A 23,817-nucleotide genomic window follows, 5' to 3' on the forward strand; every position below is an offset into this window, starting at 1 on the left:
TTTGAAAGGGACAGATGGAAGAAAAACAAAGGGGTTCAAAGACGAATTTTCACATCTTTTAATAATCCAAGATACTGAAACTCTGAAATCAGATTATTTATACCTACTTCCAAATTTTGATCATCTCTTCAACCTTGCTCGCATTTACTCAAAAGCACTGAGGAAGAAGGAAGAAAAAGTTGATGCATGTACTTATGAACTTGTGAATGCCAAGGACACCCTAGAGGCTACCTTAGTAGCATTTCAAGCTGCTGATTATTCATCGGATCTTTGTCATCTTCTTGGTTGTTTGGTTGAACTACTCGGTTGTTTGTTTCAGCTACTTGGTTGCTTGCTTGGGCTGGTAGCCTACTTTCTTGAGCTACTTCGCTGTTTGGGTGAGCTACTTCATTGTGTGCTTGAGATGCTTGAATACTTGCTTGAGCTGCTTGGTTGCATCTACTTCCCCTGGATTTACAAAAGTGGGAATAGTTTTATTTTTCTTTTTTTTTTTCATTAACTTTGTGACATGAAATACTAATCTGAGAAAAACACAGGGTTGTCTATATTCAATATCTTGATTAATATTTAAAGAAAAAAAGATAAAAGATTTGTTTGCCATGCTTGCAAGGAGTCAGTTTGGTATCCCGAGTTGGTGATGATGGTTGTTACTGAAATTGCTGGGTGTTTTGGATGGTGTGTTGTGACTTTTGTCATGGTCACCTTCGCTAAGAAGATAAGTGATGCATGATTTGTTTTTTAAGGATTGTATAAAATATTAAAATGTGAGCAGTTTTCTACCAGCATGGAGTTTTTCTTTTGAGTGCATATAGTAATGGTCTTCCATAGTTATGAATATGTTTTTTGATGTGCATTGTGAAAGCACAAGACCTTTTGCTGAGTTATGTTATGTAAAGAAAATTACTGTGTTGTGTAGCAGTTTTAAGGCAGCAGGTTGAGTTGATGCATAATTACTCTTCACATAACTGGGTGGCTGTGCAATGTCTTTAATCAAAAAATCAAGCAGTTAGGAGGGACCAAGGGAATAAGCGGTAAAAGGTGCAGTTTGGAGTCAAGTATGCAAGGAATTGAGCAGCCATTGTCAGGTACTATATTTTTTAACAGAATTGATGCATAGTTTTGGGAGGTAGTGTTAACCATTTTTTCCTTGAATGAGTAGAATAAAAATAGTTTTGAGCAGAGACAGACAATATGGTTGGTATCAAGGATGTCATTTTGAGGTGAGGGTTTTTATTGAGTATAGCAGTTGTTTCTTAATCTATGCAAGTATAAAGAGTCGACACTATGTGTAGGAAGTGTGGTGTTAATAGAGGAGGCAAGAGTAGATATACAGAGATGAGAAGATTATTGCAGATGAGGGATGAACAACAAAATGGGGGAATTCTTTGGATGACTTGTAGTCAGTTTTATAGCACAATAGAAGAATGATTTGTTGTATAGATTGAAGAAGGTTATGGGTTCAAGCATGTGTGATGGAGTCAAGCTTATTAGAAGTCAAGAACTGTTTTCAGGGGAATCTGCGTAATTATTGTATGGTTTCAGTGCATTTGAGTTACAGCTGAAACTGAAGTTGGTGCTTAAGCTGAATGGAATTGGACCTTCGAGGAGGGATGGCACTCTCTAAGAGCTGGTGCTCACTTATGTAATCTAGATTGGTGCCAATTTCATTAACGAAAGCTATTGATGTGCTGAAAAGTTTTTCCACATGAAATTGGGTGTTCTTGTTGATGTTGGTCCTCTCTAGATTAATAAATCTATCTTTTTTTTTTTCTATTTCTTGTTATATGTGGTTTGATGTCTAGAAGTTTAATATACTCTGTTTTAGTCACATTCAATAGAAAGTATACAGAAAAAATATCTTGCAAACTAGTCAAATGCCAAGTATGAAATTTGGAGTCTTTCACAAGCATCATAAAAGTTAAAAATGTTAAATTTACAAATATAGATTATCTGATAAAATATATTTTACTCTGTTTCCTAACTCCTCAATATTTTGTTTTTGTAGTCTTGGTGGACAAATTGGGTTGCAGATATGTCAAATCTCCAAACAAAAGCCATCTACAATTTGTACCAACCTCGTAGGGCATTCAATTGCGAGTGCAACTGAAGTTTCTTAAAGCCATATACACAAAGAAGAGAAATAAATTAGCTCATATACTTCAATGACCTTGCCTTATGTCTGATCCAAACTTTGGTCACACAAAAGAAGAGTAGATGATCCCATAGATTTGGATAAGATAAATCAATACTATGATTGGACAAGGCGCAAAGAGCAACCTCCATTGTTTACCGAAGATCAGATTCTTGATTATGAAACACAAGCATTGGAGGAGGTGGGTGCGATAGATATAGGATTGGATTACATTGATGAGGTTGATGAGGTGTCATTCCCATCAGCATCTACTTCCAGATGGAGGTTGAACTACTGCCTTTCATAACAAGTGATGAGCTGTAGAGAACTCCAAAAGACTAGATCCTCTAGTTCTACCCCCACTAGTTTTCACTAGATCAGGAAATAGGAAGATGTAAAATGTATTTTCTTCTATATTTACTATTTCCATTTTGTCAACTATCTATTGTATCTATTGTACGAGGTTATCACCCATTAGGATGTGATTCTGTACTCGTTTGCAATCAAATCAATCAAATTACTAGAGAACATTTTTGTACTCATTTATGGACTCATTGGATTCATCTTGTCATTGAATTTTGTGAAAACAAGAATGAGTTTAAGATGCCATTTCCGCAATTTTTTGAGTTGCTGAGTTATACCTTGAGTTTTTTGGATAATCTGAGTTTTCAACTATGGCTTCAATATGCATCTAATCTCAATTAACCATGGTTGACTATTCCAATGAAACTAAAATCTTCTACAGTTTTTTTTAACTTTTTTCTCCTCGTCTAACACTCTCATGCATCCTTGTAATATTTTCAATGCACTTAACAAATGAATGTTTTGTTTCCAGGTTTTTAATAGAAGCTTCTTAAATGACCAAAATTTTAATCCTAGTGAACAAAATTGCATTTTTTTCTTATAACATGTACTGCAAATTGGAATCCTAGCAGGACAATATTGTGTTTTTTTTTCTTATCACATCAGCTTCATATATTCCAAAATCCTTCTGTCCAAGAGAAAAGTTTCTATTTTACTCACCGTCACATGAGGCCACTCATTCTTTGAAGATATCTGTTCTGATCCAATGCAACCAATTTGAGCCTCCAATGCAGCAAGCTTGTCCGAAAACAAGAGTGCTGTAAATTTAGTGGGAACTTGCTTCCCACAATAAACACCATAACTAGCGACTGACGTGACACCATGAGACCTCTTGTGGGCAAGGGTAATATGGGCACTATTCAGTGTGTTTTTTATATCCTTGTCCTCGAGAAATCCCTTTGCACGTGAATCACTATCAGCTATCTGTACAAAAAATGGCAAGTAATTACAAAAACATTTAACATTTTTTCCAAAAATATTGAATTGAATCAACACTTAAAACACATATATACTATCAAATAAAGTCATCTCAGCCTTGGTTGTTTGAACTCAGATTTTTTATCAAAAACTACTAACCTTGTCCAGCAAGCTTTTGACTTCATCTGGAACAAATGAAACTGCAGCGTATACAATAGTCCCAAGCTTACGTTTCTCAGTTGAAGGAACTACATACTCTCCTTTTGCAATAGCTCGTAGATCATCCAAAACATGTTTTACAACATGTTCAAATGGAACCTACAACAGACACTAATATCATGGATAATTTTGTTCAACATACAATTCCATACCTCTAACAATCACTGGCATCCAATTGTTAGAAAAAGCATATGATGTCCCCAACAAATCAATAATAATATCTTAAAATTAAAAACCGACTTCATAAAAAGAACATAAATAATATTTTGTTGAATCCCTGTGCTGACCATAGAGTTACATGAATCTATTATGACTCACAGATATACCAGTTCTTGCAAGCATCGTCAGTTGAGTGTTCAATACAACTTCTCCCAGGCATTAAAACACTGATTGCAGAGGCATGCCATTACTCATCTCTTTGAACTTCATACATATAAATGATTAATGATAAAAAAAAAGGGCCTAAATTTGATATTAATGTTACACTCTTTTGCAAACCAGCTGCGCTATTTCCAACTTATCCATGTATCATTAACACTTAATATTGAGGCCGATTAAATCTATGTATAAAAGTGTTTCTGTGGGTATGTCCTGGGTGTGCACAGGGTGCGTGCCCAGCACTGTGCCTCTGTGCACACCCAGCACCATGGGTGCACAGTGCCAGGCGCTCACTGTGTGCACACAACGTGAACCCACGGGCCTACTGTATAAAAGTGAGCCCAAAACATAATAAAAAGGCAATATTCTCTTGGTTAGCAGCTAGAGCAGAAGCAGAAAGTGAGTGTTCAGAAGATGTTATTTTCTTGGCAGGATAAACAAGTACTCTTAATGAATGGCGCTGGTGGAAAATTTAATAATGCTTTGTCTAGTTCTGTCCAGTTCTGTTCAGTTACATATTTGTTATATCTTTCCGTAGTTTAACAATAATAATGTCTGATGGAAATGACCTGGCACTATAAGTTTAGGAGTTACAAACTTATTTGTAACTTCTTTATAACCACATGATAAGAGAATTTTGCTACCAGTTTGGCTACGGGGACAGTGTAGGTATGCAAACACGGTACATTGGTGTGTGAATCTGTTTTAGGGGTTTGGATGTATGTGTGTGTGTGTGCGTGCATGTAATATATACAAAAAAGTAAGAAATAAACAAAATTGTAAAAAATAAAAATCAACTGCTGTTGCTTCATGCATCCAAGATAAATTGTTTGTTCGGCATATATGTATCTGAATAAAAATGCTCTTTATCTTTGATGCATGCCAGTCAGCACTTTCAGTCTTATTCCACCCACAATCTTCTAAGAAATCAATTGCACATATCAATCTTGTGATAATTTCACTCTCATATTGAACAAATGGATTATTCTTTTTCTCCAAAAATATTATTAACCAACACACATCTCTCATTTTTGAGTTTATTGGGTCTCTTTCTATAGAAGTTTCTCCTTAGGTACTATTATGATGGAAAACAACATACAGTTGGATGAGATCTAAAAGAGTGTCAAACACTTCATAAAAAGTCACTGTCAATGTCTTGAAACTTGAAAGTATTGATGTGTACAATGAGGAACTATGCATGGTACTGGTATTGGAGTAAGAATTCCAATAGTTTATAGCTAAGTTGCCGGTTCGGATTCTGATACGGATGTGGGTTCGAGATTCTGGTTCGAAATTTGTCTAAATTTTTTTGGGCTTGGGTTCAGATTTGTTTTGGGTCCATCCATACAAAAACATACATTTTTTAAAAATATGTATGTGTGTGTGTATATATGCAACGAAAAATAAATCCATGCTTGAATCTGCTAACAGTAAAAGAACATAGCAAAATAAACCACCAAATCTATTTTTCAGTTCAATAAGACATTAATTGCATCGTTTAGCCATACATACAACTTGATACACTTGCTTGGTCACATGCATGGAAAATATTTCCATTTCAAGGGGACAGTTTGAGAATGAAAGGAATTGTCAAAAGACAAGTGCAGCTATCTGAATTTTAATTGTGTATTGGTTAGAGCAATTCTATCCAGGCTATATCAAAAGCTTAAATAAAAACTTGAAGTCCCTGATTTAAAGATATCATATCTTTTTAAAGACATTCCTCTATAATCATCAATTTTGATGTCACCTATTGTCAATTTGGATTTCCTTTATAAGCAAGTTTTCATTTTCATACACAAATGCATAAATGACATATGAAGATTTTCTTTGGTCTTTTTAGTGGTCACAATAGGGTTGGGAGGACAAAAAAACACTTCAAAAAGTCTTAAAAAAATGTTCCGAGACCAAATTCAGCCCAGATCTAGATAGAAAATTCTTCAAAATTTGCTGCAAATTCTGCCCAGGTCCTTTTCACAGAATTTGCAGCAAATTTGTAGCTCTGAAAGAGAATTTGACAAGGACCAGACTTTGTACAGAATTGAACCAGACTTTGAGGGTTCCTGGAGAGAATCTGGTAACTTCGGTTTATAAATTAAATTAAAGTATCAAGACAATAAAATTTAGCTTTCTCTGATCTTTGAATTTGGTTCAGACATGGCAATCAAGTACAGCTAAAAAGTTGATGTTTATTTAAAGAAACACAACCCTTTTTCTATTTTAGTAAAAACAATAATTGGCAACAATTGGCTGCATTAGAAGTTTTTATTGGAATAAGAAGAAATAAGAGTACCAGAAACACGTCTCCTTCCCCTTGACAACCATGTCAAATAACACAGACAATATGATCCTGAAATCCCTTAAATTTTTAATTTCTTACACATTCATAGTAGTTAGGACATTTTCCAGGGCTTTACAGCAGATATTTCCTGTCAGTAAATGTTCCTAGAGAATGTTCTCAGTTTCTTCAAAAATTAAAAAAGTAAACCTTGCTTCAAATTTTCCTTTTCTTGCCAACTAATTCAAGGGGAGCTGCCACTGAGATGCAACATTTGAAATTTAGATTGGAAGAAAAATATCACTGTGGTCGATGGACACAATCTTGGTGGATCTCCCTCCACCCCGCGCACACACACACACACACCCCAACGATAGAACCTTCTCACAAGTTAGTTGGCCTGGAGCTTAAAGTCAGTCGAGTGCTTATTCCGCTACTTGCCCCTCTCACAAGCATTCTGCGCACCATCTCGGGGGAGTGGTGTCTACTAGGTCTCTTCTTCAAAAAAACCAATGTAACAAGGTTGTATGGTCATGATCATTCTACTCCTCCACTTACTCAGACTTCTTCCACGCCTGCTGGCAGGAATCCTTGTCCAGTTCTTAGCGTTTAGAATTTCAAACCGTTATAGTGTGGTTTAAAAAATCTTTAATATGAAAAGCATGTTGAGGCCGACGATGCACTTCAACTTTTCTTTCCCAATAATATCCAATATTATCTTGATTAGTCTCCTTATTATGAGGATGTGATCTCTGAGGTATGTAATCAAGTTCATCTTATGAGTCTTTTAGACTATAGAGTTTAAAACCTGATACTCAATTAACAAATTAAAAGTTACTTTGTTGTTGGAGGAAATGAGGAAGTGATGTTAACATGGTGATAACAGATTGGTCAAAGGGATGGATTGACAAATGGCCATCATAAAAGTCATCCTCACATGTTTCGCAACCTCATACATTCTTAAGTTAATCAATTGTTTAATGAAGCCTAAGGTGGTTGAGGTTTGGTTTCCAATTTTGGTTGATAATATTAAGGTGGGCTCCACCAAAATTGCACAATTAGCTGTAGCCGCAACATGTTTTTAGAGTAGCAGCGAAATTGATTGAGGGTTCATATAGGTATGTCTACAAGAACCATAGTGTGTGCATAAAATGAACAATGCACTAAAAGACATCCACAATAATGATTGCATCAAACAAGTGACTAGTGCAAGAGAGTCATTGATATTTTTAAATGCAATAACTGCACCTTGTTGGTACTGTCTTGGTAATTTTTGAGGATGAAAATGCTATAGCATATTAAGACCAGATTTTAATCGCATAATATATTGAAGAGGATGCAAGAGTTGAGACTAGATTTGAATTTTATTTCATTATACTGAAAAGGATGCAAGAGTTCCCAGTGCCGTTGCAACTTATTATCATAACATAGGAGTTGACAAGGTTGACGGAGCCTTTAAACAAAACAAAGCAATAAAATGAACATAATATCCTAGGTGGATATCTTTCCCAAATTTCCTCACGATATTTTTCAGAATGCAAACAGAGAATTTATGCAATAAAAACCATAGTTGCTGGATTCGTCATAGACAAGCCGGATCTGGACACATGCTTGGATCCGTGAGGATTTGGGCAGGATGCTTGATTCTGCATATGGATCCGTCAGAATTCAGGTAGCCTGTGAATTTTGATGGATCCATAGGCAGAATCAAGGATCCTCAAGGATCCAAGCTACAATTTGAGGATCCAACGCAGATTTGCGGCAATACAAAGCATTAAAAACATAAAATCGTGAATGTGAATGTGTTGATTTTCTTTATAATCATGGAAATAGATCAATCATCATGAATTCTAGATTCATAGATCCATACTAGAATCATAGATTCATATTATAAACTGATTTAGTTTTGAAATTATGTATATCTCTCTTCTTTTTTAGTACACACACACACACACATGAATCCTCCATGGATCATCTTTGGAAAAATAGAAAAACACGAATCCACAGATCCGATTCACATGCCCGAATTGGATTCATTTCACGAATTGGCAACTAAGATAAAACCCCAACAAACATACCAGAAAATGCTCGTATGAAATACTCAAAAAATGTTATTACACTATAATATTCAGCAATACAATAACAATCCAATCGTAAAACCAGTCATGACAGATTGGATAGCCTGAAATGCAACTGTGAACTCTGTCAGGAATTCACCTACAATGTTCAACCAGGTTTGAGTCTCATTCACTGAGTAAAGCCTGAAGGTTTTCATCCTCAGTTTCCTGAATATGAAGCTATATACTTCACAGATTTCTCTAAGAGAAACTCAATACCAAAATCAATATCCAAGCATGGCTGAAATGAATGAAACTTCATCTTTTAATGCCCAAGCAATGATTCTTCAACTTCCCTTTCCTCTCCCCTTGTCTTCTTGCCAATTTGTCTCTTATTTACCCTCTTAAATAATATTAACTTGACTTCTATAACTCTGCAGTAAGTCCTCCATAAGTCAATTTTAATATATATTTGGGTCGGCCTATTAAATCTCTAGTGTCCAAGAAAAGGAGACATTACAAAGAAGTGCTACCTAAAAAATTGTTTTGGGCAAATATAAGGTAAACTGTCCATTGTTTCTATCATAGGACTTTTTAAAGGAAAAAAAAAATTTCCTAACAAAATAACCCTTTGGAATCATAAACGAGGATAAAATTTATTAAGCTATTTGACCCTTTGATTAAGAGGAATATGTATGTCCCCTTTCTTGGTTTCTCTACCATTAGAATTAGCTCTAATCTTCTTGGAGAGCATTAGCCAAGTCAAAGTTATTATCAGATGTCGGTGAGCTTATAGCTTGGACAAAACTTATACCACTTTCCAAAGTGAATATACACTTTTAATGTGTTCTCCAAGATTCTTGGAAAGAGCATCTCTTCATAGTAAATCGCCTAGCTATCCCTAGTTCTCATTATTAACCCTCGACATCACTCTAGCACAATTATGTTCTGCTTTGCATACTTTCTAGCAGTTTCCACAAATCAGATGCATTAATAGCTTAGAAGTTAAACTTAATTATTTGACTAAGATTGAAAAGCATTATATAAATTGTTTAAAACTTTAAAGAACTTTGTATTATAGCTAGTTGAAAAGATGATGAAAGGGATGAACCAAAAGAACTTTTTTGCATATCAAAATATTCATTATCTTAATAAAAGGTCTTTTCAAGCTAAAATGAAGATGCACTTTAAAAAATTGAATTTTCAATTGTACTTTCCAGAACATTTGGCAAGAAAAGGTACAAAAGGCAATTCATGGGCTCATTTGGCATTATATTGAACATAGATTAAAATATCGCCATTGTATCGCCAATAAGTAAACTTCTCGCGAGAAGTTTTAGGCGGCAAGAAAAGTCTAGTTTTTACAACCAGATTAGGGTGTCAAGATTTTCAACTTATTGCCATGAGAAGTTGGTGAGAAGTCAGCGATATATTGCCAATTTCTCACAATAACTTGGACTTTTCTCGCAGGCGGCGTCCAGTATAAACTTGCGGTTACAAAAAACAACATTTCACTGTTTCATTTGTTGCGTTTAGTATCTTGGGTGGAGGAGAAGGGTTTTGGAGCAGCACCAAGTGTTTAGCATTGATTTGTAGCGATTTCCAGCGGATTAGGAGTGGATTCGAACCAGATTCAAAGCTCTTTCCAAGCAAATGACCCCCTCCCTCCCCATAGTTTTTACTAGAACTACTGGGATGGGGAAAAGGAAGATGTAGAGTCAGAATAGTTTCATAGTGAACTTGACATTTGTATTTGCTTATATTTTGACAAAGACAATTCGGTATTTACTATTTGTAGCTTGTTTCGGACTTCAGAGTCTATGACTAGATCGGCATTCCACATGAGGATGCGATTTTGTTACTTATTGCATTTATATAAATATCTAGATCATCTTGTTTGGTTTGTTTACTCATTTATTGACTCAATACATGCATCTACTTATTGAATTTTGTGAAAAAATGCATTGTTAATTAAATAAAAGTCATTTTTTAAATTCCCGATATTTTCCCAAGAAGTTGCCAACTTCTCTCCGATATTTGCCAAGAAATTTTTTTTGGACTCATCGAGAAGTGGTAGAGAACGAGAAGTTGAACTATGATATTGAACATTAGATTTCTCTTTAGTGAAACCGTTGTGATTTGGAGATTGAACTTGGGTCATCTCAGACTTTTGGAAGGTTGATACCTTCTTGCAGAAGATTAGCCACAATGGTGGAAGGTCCTCCTTGGGTAATGCTATGGCATTCATTCAGAAAATTAGCTTGTGCAGAAAGGATTCACACTAAGAGATTATGTTGGAGGTTTTGGTTATTACCAAAGATTCGAGTAACTTCTACAACACAACCCATTCGAGTGTTAGGATGAACACTAGTTTTAGGAACTTGGTTGAAATATGTTTTGCCTATTTTGTGAAATTTTTTCGAATATACAGCTCAAGATGGTTATACCTGGTGAGGGAATTTTCATAACCAAGCTCACACCCAAGAGTCAAGCTACCTTCAAAGATTGTTGAAGGCAAGTCTTCTAAAAAGATACGATTTAATCAGGATGGTATTCAAAGGAGTTCAACAATTCAAGGGCCTATTATTACATATTGAGGGTTTCTTAAGAATAAGAAGAGTTGCAAGTAATATTGATGGTTATACTTATTGGGATAATATGTTTGGTGCCACTACATAATTACAAAAAGCAACCAACTCCTTACCTAGCCGCAATTGTGATGGGAAAGGAGTGAAACCTATCTAATTTTTCACCTTGTGCAAAAAAAAAAAGTCATCACCAATAGAGGAGAGTTATTAATAGTTTCCTGAAAGAAAAGCATCACAAATGCTTTCTTCTTCAGTCTTTAGGTGAAGCATTACGTCAAAAGAGTTGTGAGAAACTATAAGGTTCTCCAAACTAAATAACATGGTGGAATATATGGGAACCACTGGCCATTTTATGAGATAGATGCACCTTCTAGTGTGGGTGACATCAAATTTTGAAGACTGAGAAATATTGCTGAGTGTATAGGGTGGTCACAAGCGTATAAAGAATCTATCTGAAAGGAATCCTACCGGCATCCCTCATGGGTGGACCCTACTAGCACTTGAGCAGAATCCAAGAAAATGCAAAGGCACCCAAGGCTGTGGGTATCCAGAAATGAGTCCCAAGTGCCACTTTTTTATTTTTTCCTCTGAAAACCTCCTCAAACCCTAATTTCAACCATAAAGCATGCATAATGAAGATTGATTTGAATATTAAATATAAAATATGGCTTGTAAATAAATTTTTCATTGTGTAATGACATTTTGAGAGTTCTGCAAAGTATGAATATGATGAGTTATTTTATTTATAATTTTATTTATAATTTTATTTACGATTTTATTTGCGATTATGGTTTATTGGAAATAATGAATTTAGGAGTATCACACTTCTAACTTCTTATTATCATATGTTCAAAGTTTTGAACCAATGATGAATGAACATTAAACATGTTACATGTATGAATCTATGATGTATATATAAATTCATAGTGTTAATGTATCAATATTTACACACTAGTGGTACAAAATACCGTCAAAAAAATTGTCCAATAGAACGAACCCAAACCTAAATGTGTATTAGAACTAGGATCGCCAACTTAGATTCAAAGAATGAGATGTACATATCTAGGCAATTACAATGAACATGTTTCCTAAATAAACAATCAATTACTAAAAGACTAAATTAAAATCTATCTAATAAAAACTAGTATTACATCATTGACCATTTAAAAAGTAAATATGCAAATATTATCTAATACTTTCCCTTAACAATCAATGCGCCATCTACACCAATTTGTCCACTAAATTTTACAAATCATACTAATTCATCCTTTACAAGCTAGCAGATGTAATGATAGTTATTTAGTTTGATCATGCATGCTTGAATTTTTAGTAAGTTTTACTATCACAATATAAAGGTGAAGGATTTTCCTGGGACATACAATAGATGAAATGACAATGAAGTTCAACATACTTGGCCTGCTTATGGAAGACTGGACTTTTGGCAAGTTTGACTATCACAAAATAGAGGTGAAGGATCTACTTGAGACGTGCATGTTTGAAAGCATCCATCGAAATCAAACTACCTCAAAAGCCTTTTTAATAGTTCCCCAATATTTTGCTTCGATTGAGGAAATATCTACTACCTATTGTTTCATGCTAGTCCATGTGACTACACTATAGAAAGTAAAGTCCACCAAGACAATTGAGAGGGGGGGTGAATCAATTATCAGATCAATATAACTTTTATCAACCTTATTAAACCTTAAGCATGTGAATAATATAATCAGCAGCCATAAGAAGATACACATACACAATAACACCAGATATGTTAACTAGGGAAACCCTTGATCAGAGGGAAAACCCTGGTAGGGATGGTACCCACAAAATGATGTACTAATATAAAAGTTCCTTGTAAGAGGATGGACTATGTTAGGAGCCAATGAAATACATTCAGTACATATCAATTCCTATTAGGAGACTTTGAATCCCTGTTAGGAGATCCCAAGCCTGATAAGAGTTGTGCCAACCCTGTTAGGATTTGTAGAAGGCAGATGGACCCACTGTCCAAAGAGCTTCAGGGACAAGACAACCAGACTCACTGTCCAACTAGTCTCTATATTATTCCTTGCAAAATAATAGAAATGAAATTGAACTCCGCAACTCAAACCTTTCTCTGTCCTCTTACTATGCCAATACCGCACCAAATACCTTCTCAAATCTCAATACCAGATCTTCAAATTCGCATCACAGTAAACCCTTTGATCACTTACACGCATTTACCAACTTTGCATACCACTTACACAACTTACTCACATCTCTTGCATATTTCACAAGGACAATAACCTTCTTTTATACCATATCCTCAAAATAATTTATTGAGTTGGCCTTGAGACTTTCCCAATTAATTATAATAGGACCTCATTATGATATTGCAATTCATTACGTCTTTTCGCAATTACAAAATATTGTCGGCTCACAGTAAACACATCTCACACGTGTGAACTTTGACCTTGTACACTCACTGAAGTCATCATCAAATTGTTTGTTGTCATTGTCTAACTTTGCTTATCATGATTCTATTCCTATTAAGAGATATGATCCAAACATCAGAAACTACTTCTCAAATACTCTATTTGCACACTATCCTCTATAACTTTTGAATAATTTTTGCATGTCTTCGACTCTCTACACTCGCACTTGTCCATGTCATCAGGACACAATGTAGAACATATCCTCAATTGCGCTTGACCTCATCATCAATACATAGTCCATATGACCTCATTCTTTGTCTGCTACTCTGCTAGTCTTCACAAAAACAATACTATGATGGCATCAATGACAAACACAATCATGAATGCAACATGTCAATAATGCTAACAATATCTCCACCTGTTATAACAATGCTTAGGATACTCCTCCAAAGGAATACCATCAGCATTCATGCTAACATGCCCCTGTTCCTAGACTAAAGACATAACCAGATGTAGACTTCCTATCATAAACAAAAGTTGTTTGAGTTTGTGAAACTGGTAAATCTAGGGTCTTTACTCCTTCCATACATAATGCCAAGGTCAAAAGTACCCTTCACATACGTCAGGACATACTCTATTCCAACCAAATATTCAGCTCTAGGGAGCTCTTATAAAATGACAAAAGTACCTCACAACAAAAATGACGTCATATCTAGTGGCAGTGCGATAAATGAGACTGCCCACTAGTTGCCCAAATATGGACTCATCCACCATAAATGAAAATATTTGGCAAGCAACTTCAATCCTTTCTCCATAGATGCAGATGTAGGTTTATAATCTTGCATCTGAAATTTTGGTAGTAGACTCATAGCATAATTCCACTACGATATAAAGATGCTATGGTCTTTGCTCCTTCCATACATAATGCCAAGGTCAAAAGTACCCTTCACATTGCCAGGATATACTTTGTTCCAACCAAATGTTCAGCTCTAGGAGCTCTCATAAATACCTCACAACAAAAATGATGTCATGTCTAGTGGCAGTGAGATAAATGAGACTGCCCATTAGTTGCCCAAACATGGACTCATCCAACATAAATGAAAATATTTGGCAACTAACTTCAATCCTTTCTCCATAGGTGCAGATGTAGGTTTGTAATCTCGTATCTAAAATTTTTGTAGCAGATTCCAAGCATAATTCAACTGAGATATAAAGATGCAATCATTTATTTCATGTCAAATGATTGGCACAAACTTTGTTTTAACTGTTCGATCAAAAGTGCTGAGCTACCACTAGTAATTATATCATCAACATATATGACAAATAGAAGAATATCAAAACCAATATCTATCAATCTTTATGTACCAAGCCCGAGGAACCTATTTCAGGCCATAGAGTGCTATCACTAGTTTGCATACCTTTTGTTCCTTACCACCAACCTTGAAACTAGGAGATTGTGTCATATAGTCGTTTTCCCACAACTCCCCATGTAGAAATGCACTATTTACATCCATTTGATGGGCTTTCCATCCAAACTAGGCTGAAATAGAAAGGAGAAGCAAAATGGTACTCAATTTAGTTGTGAGAGAAAGAAGTCTCCTCATAATCAATGCTTCCTTTGTATGAGAACCCTTTGGTAATTAGTTGAGCTTCACAATTATCAAGGGTTCCATCAACCATGTACTTAAACACCCATTTGCAGCCAATGAGGTTTTTTCCGAGTGGAAGATCTTGAAGGACTCAAGTGTTATCCTATACAAGACTATGGTTTTCAACCTTTGTAGCTTGCTCCTACTTAGGTATTCCTTTAGCCTATAAATAAGCTTGAGTCTCATAAACACTATGAATGTCAGCCATTAGAGAAAAAATAATTGTATTTTGTCACATTCTCTTGTTTCTAGTTGATCTACCCTTAATGAGCTCATTACCATGCAAGTCACCTAAGGTCTTGGACCAACATTTAGGTTGGAGAGTAGAACTACATCTTCCTAAGGAAAGTGGCATGAATGTATCTGATAATCACCAATGTCAACAAGTCTATCAAGACAATTATCATCAACACCCACAACAATTGCACTATGTGTCTCTCAATCAACAATATTGCATTTGTGAGAACTATATACCACATCCAACTGAGGGGAGTATCTTATAATTTGATTGCAGAGAGAAGGTTAAGTTTCTTGTATGTGACATAGTAAACATTGAGGAAAATCAAATTCTTCACTCCAAATTGAATTTGCATGTTTCCCTTTCCAACAATAGTATTCTCTTCTTGTCCTCCAAAAATAATTGAATCAATGACTGTTGTCTAGTCAGTGAAGCAATCTTGAAGATGGGTGAAGTACCAAGATGCACCCAAGTCGATGTACCAAGAAAACACTTTGATGTGATTTGGCATTGGCCATAAAGGCTCAGAAGGAAGACTCCTTTTGCTTAATGTTGCTAGTGTTATTTATTAGCCTTCTACTAAGACCTTCCCTTGTATTCAGAAACCAAATAGTGCCAATAGTCTTTCTTCATGTGATGATGCTTGTGGCAATAATTACACTAAATGTTCTTCTTCTTGGAGTTGTCCTGGGATTGACCAAGGCCCTTCTCTCTGAAAAACTAACTATTCCCTTTGTATTGAGTAAAGGAGTTTCTTGTGATTGCTTGTTCTATGGAGGGTGAACTAGTACCACTACCATACTGTTGTCTACATCGATTTTCTTGCAAAAGTTTGGTGCAAAGATCTACAAATTTCAGGTCAAACTTAGTTGAGGAAATTGAGTGTCTCAATAAGGTGTACAGAAGACTTTGGTAGACTTTTCAGGGTGATTGCTACCATTTCTTCCTCCTCGATTGCTCAACCAATTCTAATCACAAATGTCCTTGATTTTGTGAGATGCTCTTGGGGGGGCATCCTCTCATCCATCACAATCAATAAAAGCATGTTCTTCAAGAATGCATGACTCTTGACAAATAATTCATGCAGGCCCTTCAAATACTCCCAAATTTGAGCAGGTGTCTTGCTTGAGGGTAATTATGGCAGCTGATCATTAGTGATTGACAATTTGATGAGCATGACAGCTTCTCAATTCCTCTCATCACATTTATTTTGACATTGACCCACCATTGTAGAATGAGTAGATTTGCCCAGTATAGTCTAGACAAGATGTCGATATTCAAAAATTATCATCATCCACTGCTTCCAAGTGTTGTAGCTATGGTCGTTGAGCTTTTGATTGGCTTCAATCAATATGTTGGTCAAAAAAGCCTTCTTTCACACTTTTTGAGGGACAAATTACAAGGTAAATATAAGGGGCTCAAACACATGGCCTAAATTCCAATGCAAAGAAAACAAAGGAATAAGTAGGAACAAATCTCAAGGCAAAAAAAGCTTCAAAAATTTCAAATAAAATCTACAAACTAAATTGCATTGAAATTGCAAAACCCTAGGGCAAGCTCACCAAAATCATACACAAGTATAAAATTACGAGGACAAATGATAACTTTTGAGAACAAATAAAAAATCTCAAACAAAAAATATAGATATAGTTCTAAGAATAGCCCAAATTAGTGAAACCGTCACAAAATGAGCGAAAAATTTGTGAACAATTGCATCAATCGAGCAAAAATCTTGTTGCAAGCAAAAATAACCATAAAAAAAGCCACCAATAAAGCATAAAACCAAACGGTCACAAAACCCTATAAACTGCAAAATGCTATTAGAGGCTCTTCATTCATATCAAAATCATATTTTTCATCAAAATGTTCCTTTTTTCTTTGATACAATGTTACAATAATTGTTTGATATTATTCGAAGAATGAGATGTACATATATAAATAATTACAATTATGATGTTTCCTAAGAAACAATTGACAACTAAAGACTAAATTATAAAGTTACCAAACAATATTATATTATTGGTCATTAAATTACTAGATATGCAAATACTACTCTATGAAAGCAAATAACTAATAGGATAAGAACAAAAACTATAAGAATAAAGAATATTTCTATTGCCTACCCTAGAGACTTAATTGACCATTATGAAGTGAATATTATAATATTGCTTGAATAGCTTCCTTTGATGACAATCTACTAATCACATCAGACTTATCCTGAAATTTTATAATTTATCGAGACCTAAGGATTTGGTAAGAAAAATGACAATGAAGCTCTACATGTTTCGTGCACTGAGGGAATACTAGAATTCCCGACTAGTTTAATTGTGGTGTCCCCTATCCAATTCAAAACTGATTCCTTTAATTTTAAGAGACTTCCTACTACGAACCAAACTTAACAGATCTGATATATATAATGATATGCATTTCCGATATGTACTTTTATAAATGAGATATCCAAATATTCGGAGTGTGAATATGCTAAGAGAGAGATGAATTACTCTTGTATTTTGTCAGTAGCATTCACTTGCTGACAAGTTTCTACAAAGGGTGATGAATCCATGTTGGCGGATCTGAAAGATTCTATCAGTATTTTACAAATATAATGCTTTTCATACATATGAAAATAAAACTGTTCCTAGACTAGTTCCTAATGAAGTTGTTGCTAACTATATATGTAGTACGTTTCGGGCTAAGTTGTTTTTATTCTCCCTTACCCTAATCACACCTATTTATTTGTCTCTTTTATATGTTTTGTGTGTACTAATCCACTTACATTAACTTTTACCTATGGACTACTCTATCTACTTCTCTATTCCTTACAGCTGCAGATAGTGGTTTGACTGATGATTGGGATGAATTACAAATATCTCTTTTTTCCTTGCTGAATTTGGTAGCTTAGATTGTTACTAAGTTGGATTTGATGATTCAAGGATAGATGTTTATTCATTGCTCCAATTCTCTGATGGCTTTTGCTAATGACTTTACTGAGTTCAAATATTGAAATAATGCTAAAAGGATCCTTCTCCTGTCATTGTTTGTTTTTGGTGAGTAAAAAACTTGGAATGCTGATTGACATTTATAATGTTGAGTGAAATTCATTTCCTCTTGTATATTCTTATTGTTGATTGGATTTGAATGTCTAATTTCCAGTAACTGGGTAATCAAAGGTTTGATGTTGCATCAACTATATGCTAAATTGGACAATTTTTATTGGCTTCCTTGTTCTGGTCAGATCTTAATCTACGGTCATGTATTTTCCTTCCTTCATCGCATTATGATTCTTTTCATGATATATTGATGGTTAAGGATTTATTTGAGTGCTTAAGGTATATAATATTGTTGACTGAGTCATCTATCACTGAATGTATCTGAAGTTCACGCTGCCTTCCATCAATAATATGGCATTTTCCAGCATCGCAGATTTGAGTATTTTCTTGTTCGACTCGGAACCACCCTCCTCTTGTCTTATTCCTTGTGCTTCCCTTTATATTCTTCCTCTGATCAATGATAATTATTACCTAATTTTGCAGGGTTTATCTTCTCCACCATATATGAGGAAGGAATGTGGTGTATAACAATCGATGGCTTGATCTGTGAAATGGAGTAATTATATGCTGCTACATATTGCTCTTCTATCCTTATTCCCCTTGTGACGATGGCACTTACCCCTGTTTACCTTTTGTATCTCTGACACTACAATGCTTAGTCGAATCCTGAGTTGATCCTCTGAAGGTTCAGTTGCATTCTTCTATCCATGTAAGGTGTGAATAATCCTCACTTTGTATACCCTCGAATGATAACAGCGGTGACTCTCCTATAAGTTGCTTGATTTATTTTAATATATTTCATATGTTTGGTATGGCTTTAGTTTAATATATTTAATGCGGTGTATATAATAATCATGTTCTATTATATTAATATAGATTTCTAAATTTCAAATGTAGTTTGAAAAATTATTATTTATAATTACAATAGATTATCATTTCTGTATTGATTACTTATGATTATTATTAGAGCTATTATACAGATTGATATTATATTGATTAGGTATATACTGATTAATATTGCATAATAATATCACATTGCTTTACTACAATACGATATTATAATACATGTATATTATAGTATAAAATTTCTTGAATATGTCATTAATTGCAATAGTAATTAATTTGTTCATTAGCGTAATTTAATAACATTACATTAACACCCCTTGATTGTAGCAAATAAAAGGTGGAGGCCTCTCTTCAGACATTTTCAAATCTGATATTATCCTTAAAGCCCTAGTAGATCAAAATAACAGCTTCTTGAAGGACATAGGAAGGATTGAATGGGTGAAGCAAGTGGTGGCAAAACCCCTTCATTTAAGGGTTCAAATATTCAATGTACTCCAATGTATTAAACTATGGAGACCAAGGCTCTTTAAATAAAGATTACAAGACTGAAGTGCTGAAAATAGTGAGACAGAGAAACTGACAACTTAAACAAAGATGATCATTAATAGAGAAACTTGAAAATGCCAAGAATAGAAGCCTACAGAGAAAAATAAAAATTAGACCCTCCCTTAATGGTCATTGTACTACCCTGCAGAAAATTGCACAAGTCTTGTGGTAAAATAATCTTGTGAACATTCTGATGCCACTGAGTCCCTTCCAGGATCTAAAGAATGTCAACAATCAAAAGTAGCTAAAATCTGTTCAAGAAAGAACAGAGAGTGAGCCCCTTTCTTTAGAATGCTCTGTAACAAGAGACAAGAGTTTGCCACTGTAATAGCCTTCCACTAACCCTCCTATAATCTGCAAAGATTTTGACCATAAATTGTCACAAAAAGTCCAACCTGATTTTTTTAAAAAGGATTATCCCTCCCAGTAGCTAGAGACACACCGAGAACAACTACAACAATTTTGAAGAAATTTTGGCAAATCCTCTAAACTTTTGTAGTTGAGTACAATGCCCCAAAAACAAACTATAAGATACCACAATTTTCTATTAACCTTTGGCAAATGAGTGCTATGACTCAAAACAAATGGTAAGAAGCCTCAATTTCGGATAAAAAGGGCAAAAAACAATAAAGGAATCCCTACAATTCTGCAAACTACAAAATTTAAAAATGATTTTTGAGGATAACATAAAAAAAAATCAAACAGCTAGCCGACATTAAATCTGGGACATGGATTAGAATACAAAACATCATCCTTACAAAAAGTAAAACCTTCAAAAACTAGAGAGCCCTCTTTAAGTAGCAAAACCTTGACCCAGTTATACAGGAGAAAACTATAAATTTTTGAGGAAAAAATCATAAACCCAAAAGATAATATTTGAGGAAAAATGATTAAACCCTAGATAAATTACAAGGAAAAATTTATTAAAAACCACAAAAATGTTCAAAGATTTAAAAATCATTTTAAAACCCAAAAGTAAATTATGGAAAAAAAGCCACTAAATAAGTTTTAGGAAAAAATTATTTAAAACCACAAAAATGTTCAATAATTTAAAAATTATTTTTAAAACCCGAAAGTAAATTATGGAAAAAACGCCACTAAATAAGTTATAGGAAAAAAATATTCAAATAGGTCCAGATAATTTTAAGGAGAAAAAATTATTAAAGAAACAAAAATACTAGAAAAACCCTAGCGTTAAAGAAGGTTTTCCTCAACTTTCCAGAGTTTGGCAATATGATAAAGGACATTTATGTTTTCAAGCATTTTGAACACAATGGTGAGGCCACATTCCCAATGTGTGCAAAAAATAACCAACCAAGGCAAATTTCACACAAGAAGGCAATTTTAGAGTCCCAACAACCTTTCATTAAGAAAATAAACCATCAAACATTGTTAAGGGGTTCGCAGTATCTATGCTATGATATCATGTTGAACTTATGGAGCAAGGTTGAAATTTGTAACACAAGCACCCCCAAAATCAAATAGCAAAACAAGAACACTTTCCACAAGGAGAGCAATTACTAAAGAATTGCTTCATTCAATTAATAGTACAGGGTTGTTAAATGATTTTTTTCATTTCTTTAGAGTTGCAATAATGAAGAGGTCTCTCTCTCCCTCACATTGGATGATATACAAGGGTGAATGTTTCCTTTAAGGAGGAAATCCAAGAGAAAACTATTTTGAAATAATTTATTATTCTCAAAAGGCAGTAAAAGAGGTTGGTACTCCTTTCACCAATCAAGTATAAATCACTGCAAGCATTCAAGGATGACTTATCAATCATCACACATGAATCCACAAAAGCAATCATCAGTTACCATACCAAGAAAACAATCAATCAACAAATCACACTATCAAACCAGCATTCACTCAATCAAGCATTCACGAAGGTATGAAACCAAAATTCATTGCATCATCACTCATCAATCATCTAATCAATGATCACTTAATCATCACTCGCCAATACCTCAAACCATACAATAAAAGGAATTCATTCAATCAATCAATCATTCAACAAAATTCCATCAATCAAATGGAATTGAAGGAACAAGGAATATGCAAAGAAAGCATTACAATCAAAATTGGAGCTAACCTAGCAAAAATTCTAATTGAGAGAACATCTACTATTAAGTAGAATCATAGATCTATGTAGATGCATTCATGCATTAGAGATAGTAGCAGGAATCGTAGACATTGAAGAATTAACATAAACGTCCATTCAAAATTTAGAGAAAAGGATTGGAAGCAAGAACAACCAACCTTCCAAATTTATGAAACACAAGTATGCGACCCTGAGATAAATGTTATGCTCATGGGCCTAGGAAGTTAGAGTGTTCCCTTGAGCTTGAAGTCTCGTCAAGTACAGTACCCAAGGATGGAATGCGTGGCCAGCTTTCCCTGGCCATGAGCCAAGAAGTGGAATGGAAAATTGGCTTTCCATGCTCTTAGGGTTGATCAAGGACAATGACCAAGGTGAACGAAAGAATAGAAGATCCCCACCTTCTATTCTCTCTTAGTACAAGAGCAATCAACCTTGAAACTATTGTTTGAAAACAATTCAATGAATTCCTAAAGGGCCTATTGTATAAACCTACTTGAAATGGCTAGGGCTTATTTGGATTTCAATGTGAGTGATGCTTATGGACATCATGATATTACTAATGGTTACTATGACATATGTTGATATGGCCTATGATTTAATGTTAATTTCACATGGCTAACATTGTGTGCAAGACCTTAACCAAGGTTTTACTCATAGAAGACATTTCAATTGGTAAACTTATATTCTTAAATGTTTTACATTTCTTATTTATAATTGAAATTGTGTTTTATGGCAAAGTTTTCGAATATCCCAATGAGGGACATTACATCTAGATTCGAATAGTCCTCGTGAACTACTAGTATTAACTTTAGAGTCCCAAAAGCATCATTTAGTTACACTATGAAAAAAGGATCAACTGGTTTTTTGTGCCATACTGGGAAATGGTTTTACATATTTTGTTGTATTATTAATCCTATATTTTACATCACAATTTTTTTCTTCAATGAATGAAATTTTCAAATGTATTTAATGCCCTAAATAATGTACTTCTTTCCACTTCTTTGTTTGGTGATTGAAAATGTTTGAGAGGAGTGCTTCTTATGGAAGACTTCAAGATGTTATATCTATCACCTAACATTTTTAGGGTCTAACAAAGTAGGAGTTCAAATAAGCCCCTTGATGGTCATCATTGTGTTTGTTATTACAAGTGATATTGTTAGGAGATAAAAACCTAAGTAGCAGTGTTTATATAATGAACATGTTCTATTGTGTTGGATAGTGCCAACTCAACATGTCATATTCTTTAGGCTTTTCTCATTGTGTCACAAGCAGTAATACTAGCTTATAAAACAAAATAGCCAAGGACAAAAATAGTTACCTGTTCGGGCCATCTTTTTCTTAAAGGAAGCTAGTGCTCATGATTTCGCAAATGAGATTAGACTCAAGTCAACAAGTTAGACAAGTGAAGCTATCAACAAATTCATGGTGACAAGGGTGCTAGCATATTTCAAAGGATTCAATAGGTTTGAAAGAAAACAAGTATGTTTCAAATCACACTAGGAAGTCATGTAATTTTGTTATTTTTTGTCGCCGCTATTCATAGCATTTCTTTCTAGGTGTTCTATAGACAGACAAAGTGCTAAGGAATATTTCTAATCATTTTAATTAGTAGTTCATTTACTAATCCCTTTAATTAGTTTTTGTTTTAGAATACTTTATTTACTATTTTTTAAGGACCTCAACACATTTGTGCTTTATGTTTAAAACTTTAAAGCATTGATCTTTGGTACAACTTAGTAAATCCTGAGTCCCCAAATTTTAATTTCGTGTTAACTTGTCAATAAGAGCTTTGCACACAAGATGTTCATAATGATGTTGATACTATGTTTATGCAACTTAAATTGTTGAATCCACGTATTCATTTATTGCATATGTAATTTTGTGAACAAGAAAAAAACAGATTATGTAGGATAAAGATATGTACCCAAATATTCACCCATATAGGTTGCAATGTTGCATGCAAACTAGTTATTTCATGATTGAAATCATGTGATGTTGATCTACATTGTTATTTCTTTGAAATTTTGATTGCGTTATGTTGTAG

General features: G+C 34.4%; 1 protein-coding gene across 1 annotated transcript in view; it reads right to left on the bottom strand.

The window, feature by feature from the left end:
* Positions 1 to 23,817, bottom strand: part of RNL (RNAligase) — a 264,836-nt gene that overhangs the window by 14,695 nt on the left and 226,324 nt on the right. The window contains exons 26-27 of the mRNA XM_089830995.1: positions 3,572 to 3,730; positions 3,155 to 3,418 (exon numbers count right to left, since the gene is read on the bottom strand). Of these exons, the coding sequence (XP_089687121.1) occupies positions 3,155 to 3,418; positions 3,572 to 3,730 (423 nt within the window). The remainder of the gene's footprint in view (positions 1 to 3,154; positions 3,419 to 3,571; positions 3,731 to 23,817) is intronic.

Source organism: Cupressus sempervirens, chromosome 5 (genome assembly GCF_028749045.1).
Source record: "Cupressus sempervirens isolate cs-2001-9-10 chromosome 5, ASM2874904v1, whole genome shotgun sequence".
In the NCBI taxonomy this organism is placed as follows: Eukaryota; Viridiplantae; Streptophyta; class Pinopsida; order Cupressales; family Cupressaceae; genus Cupressus; species Cupressus sempervirens.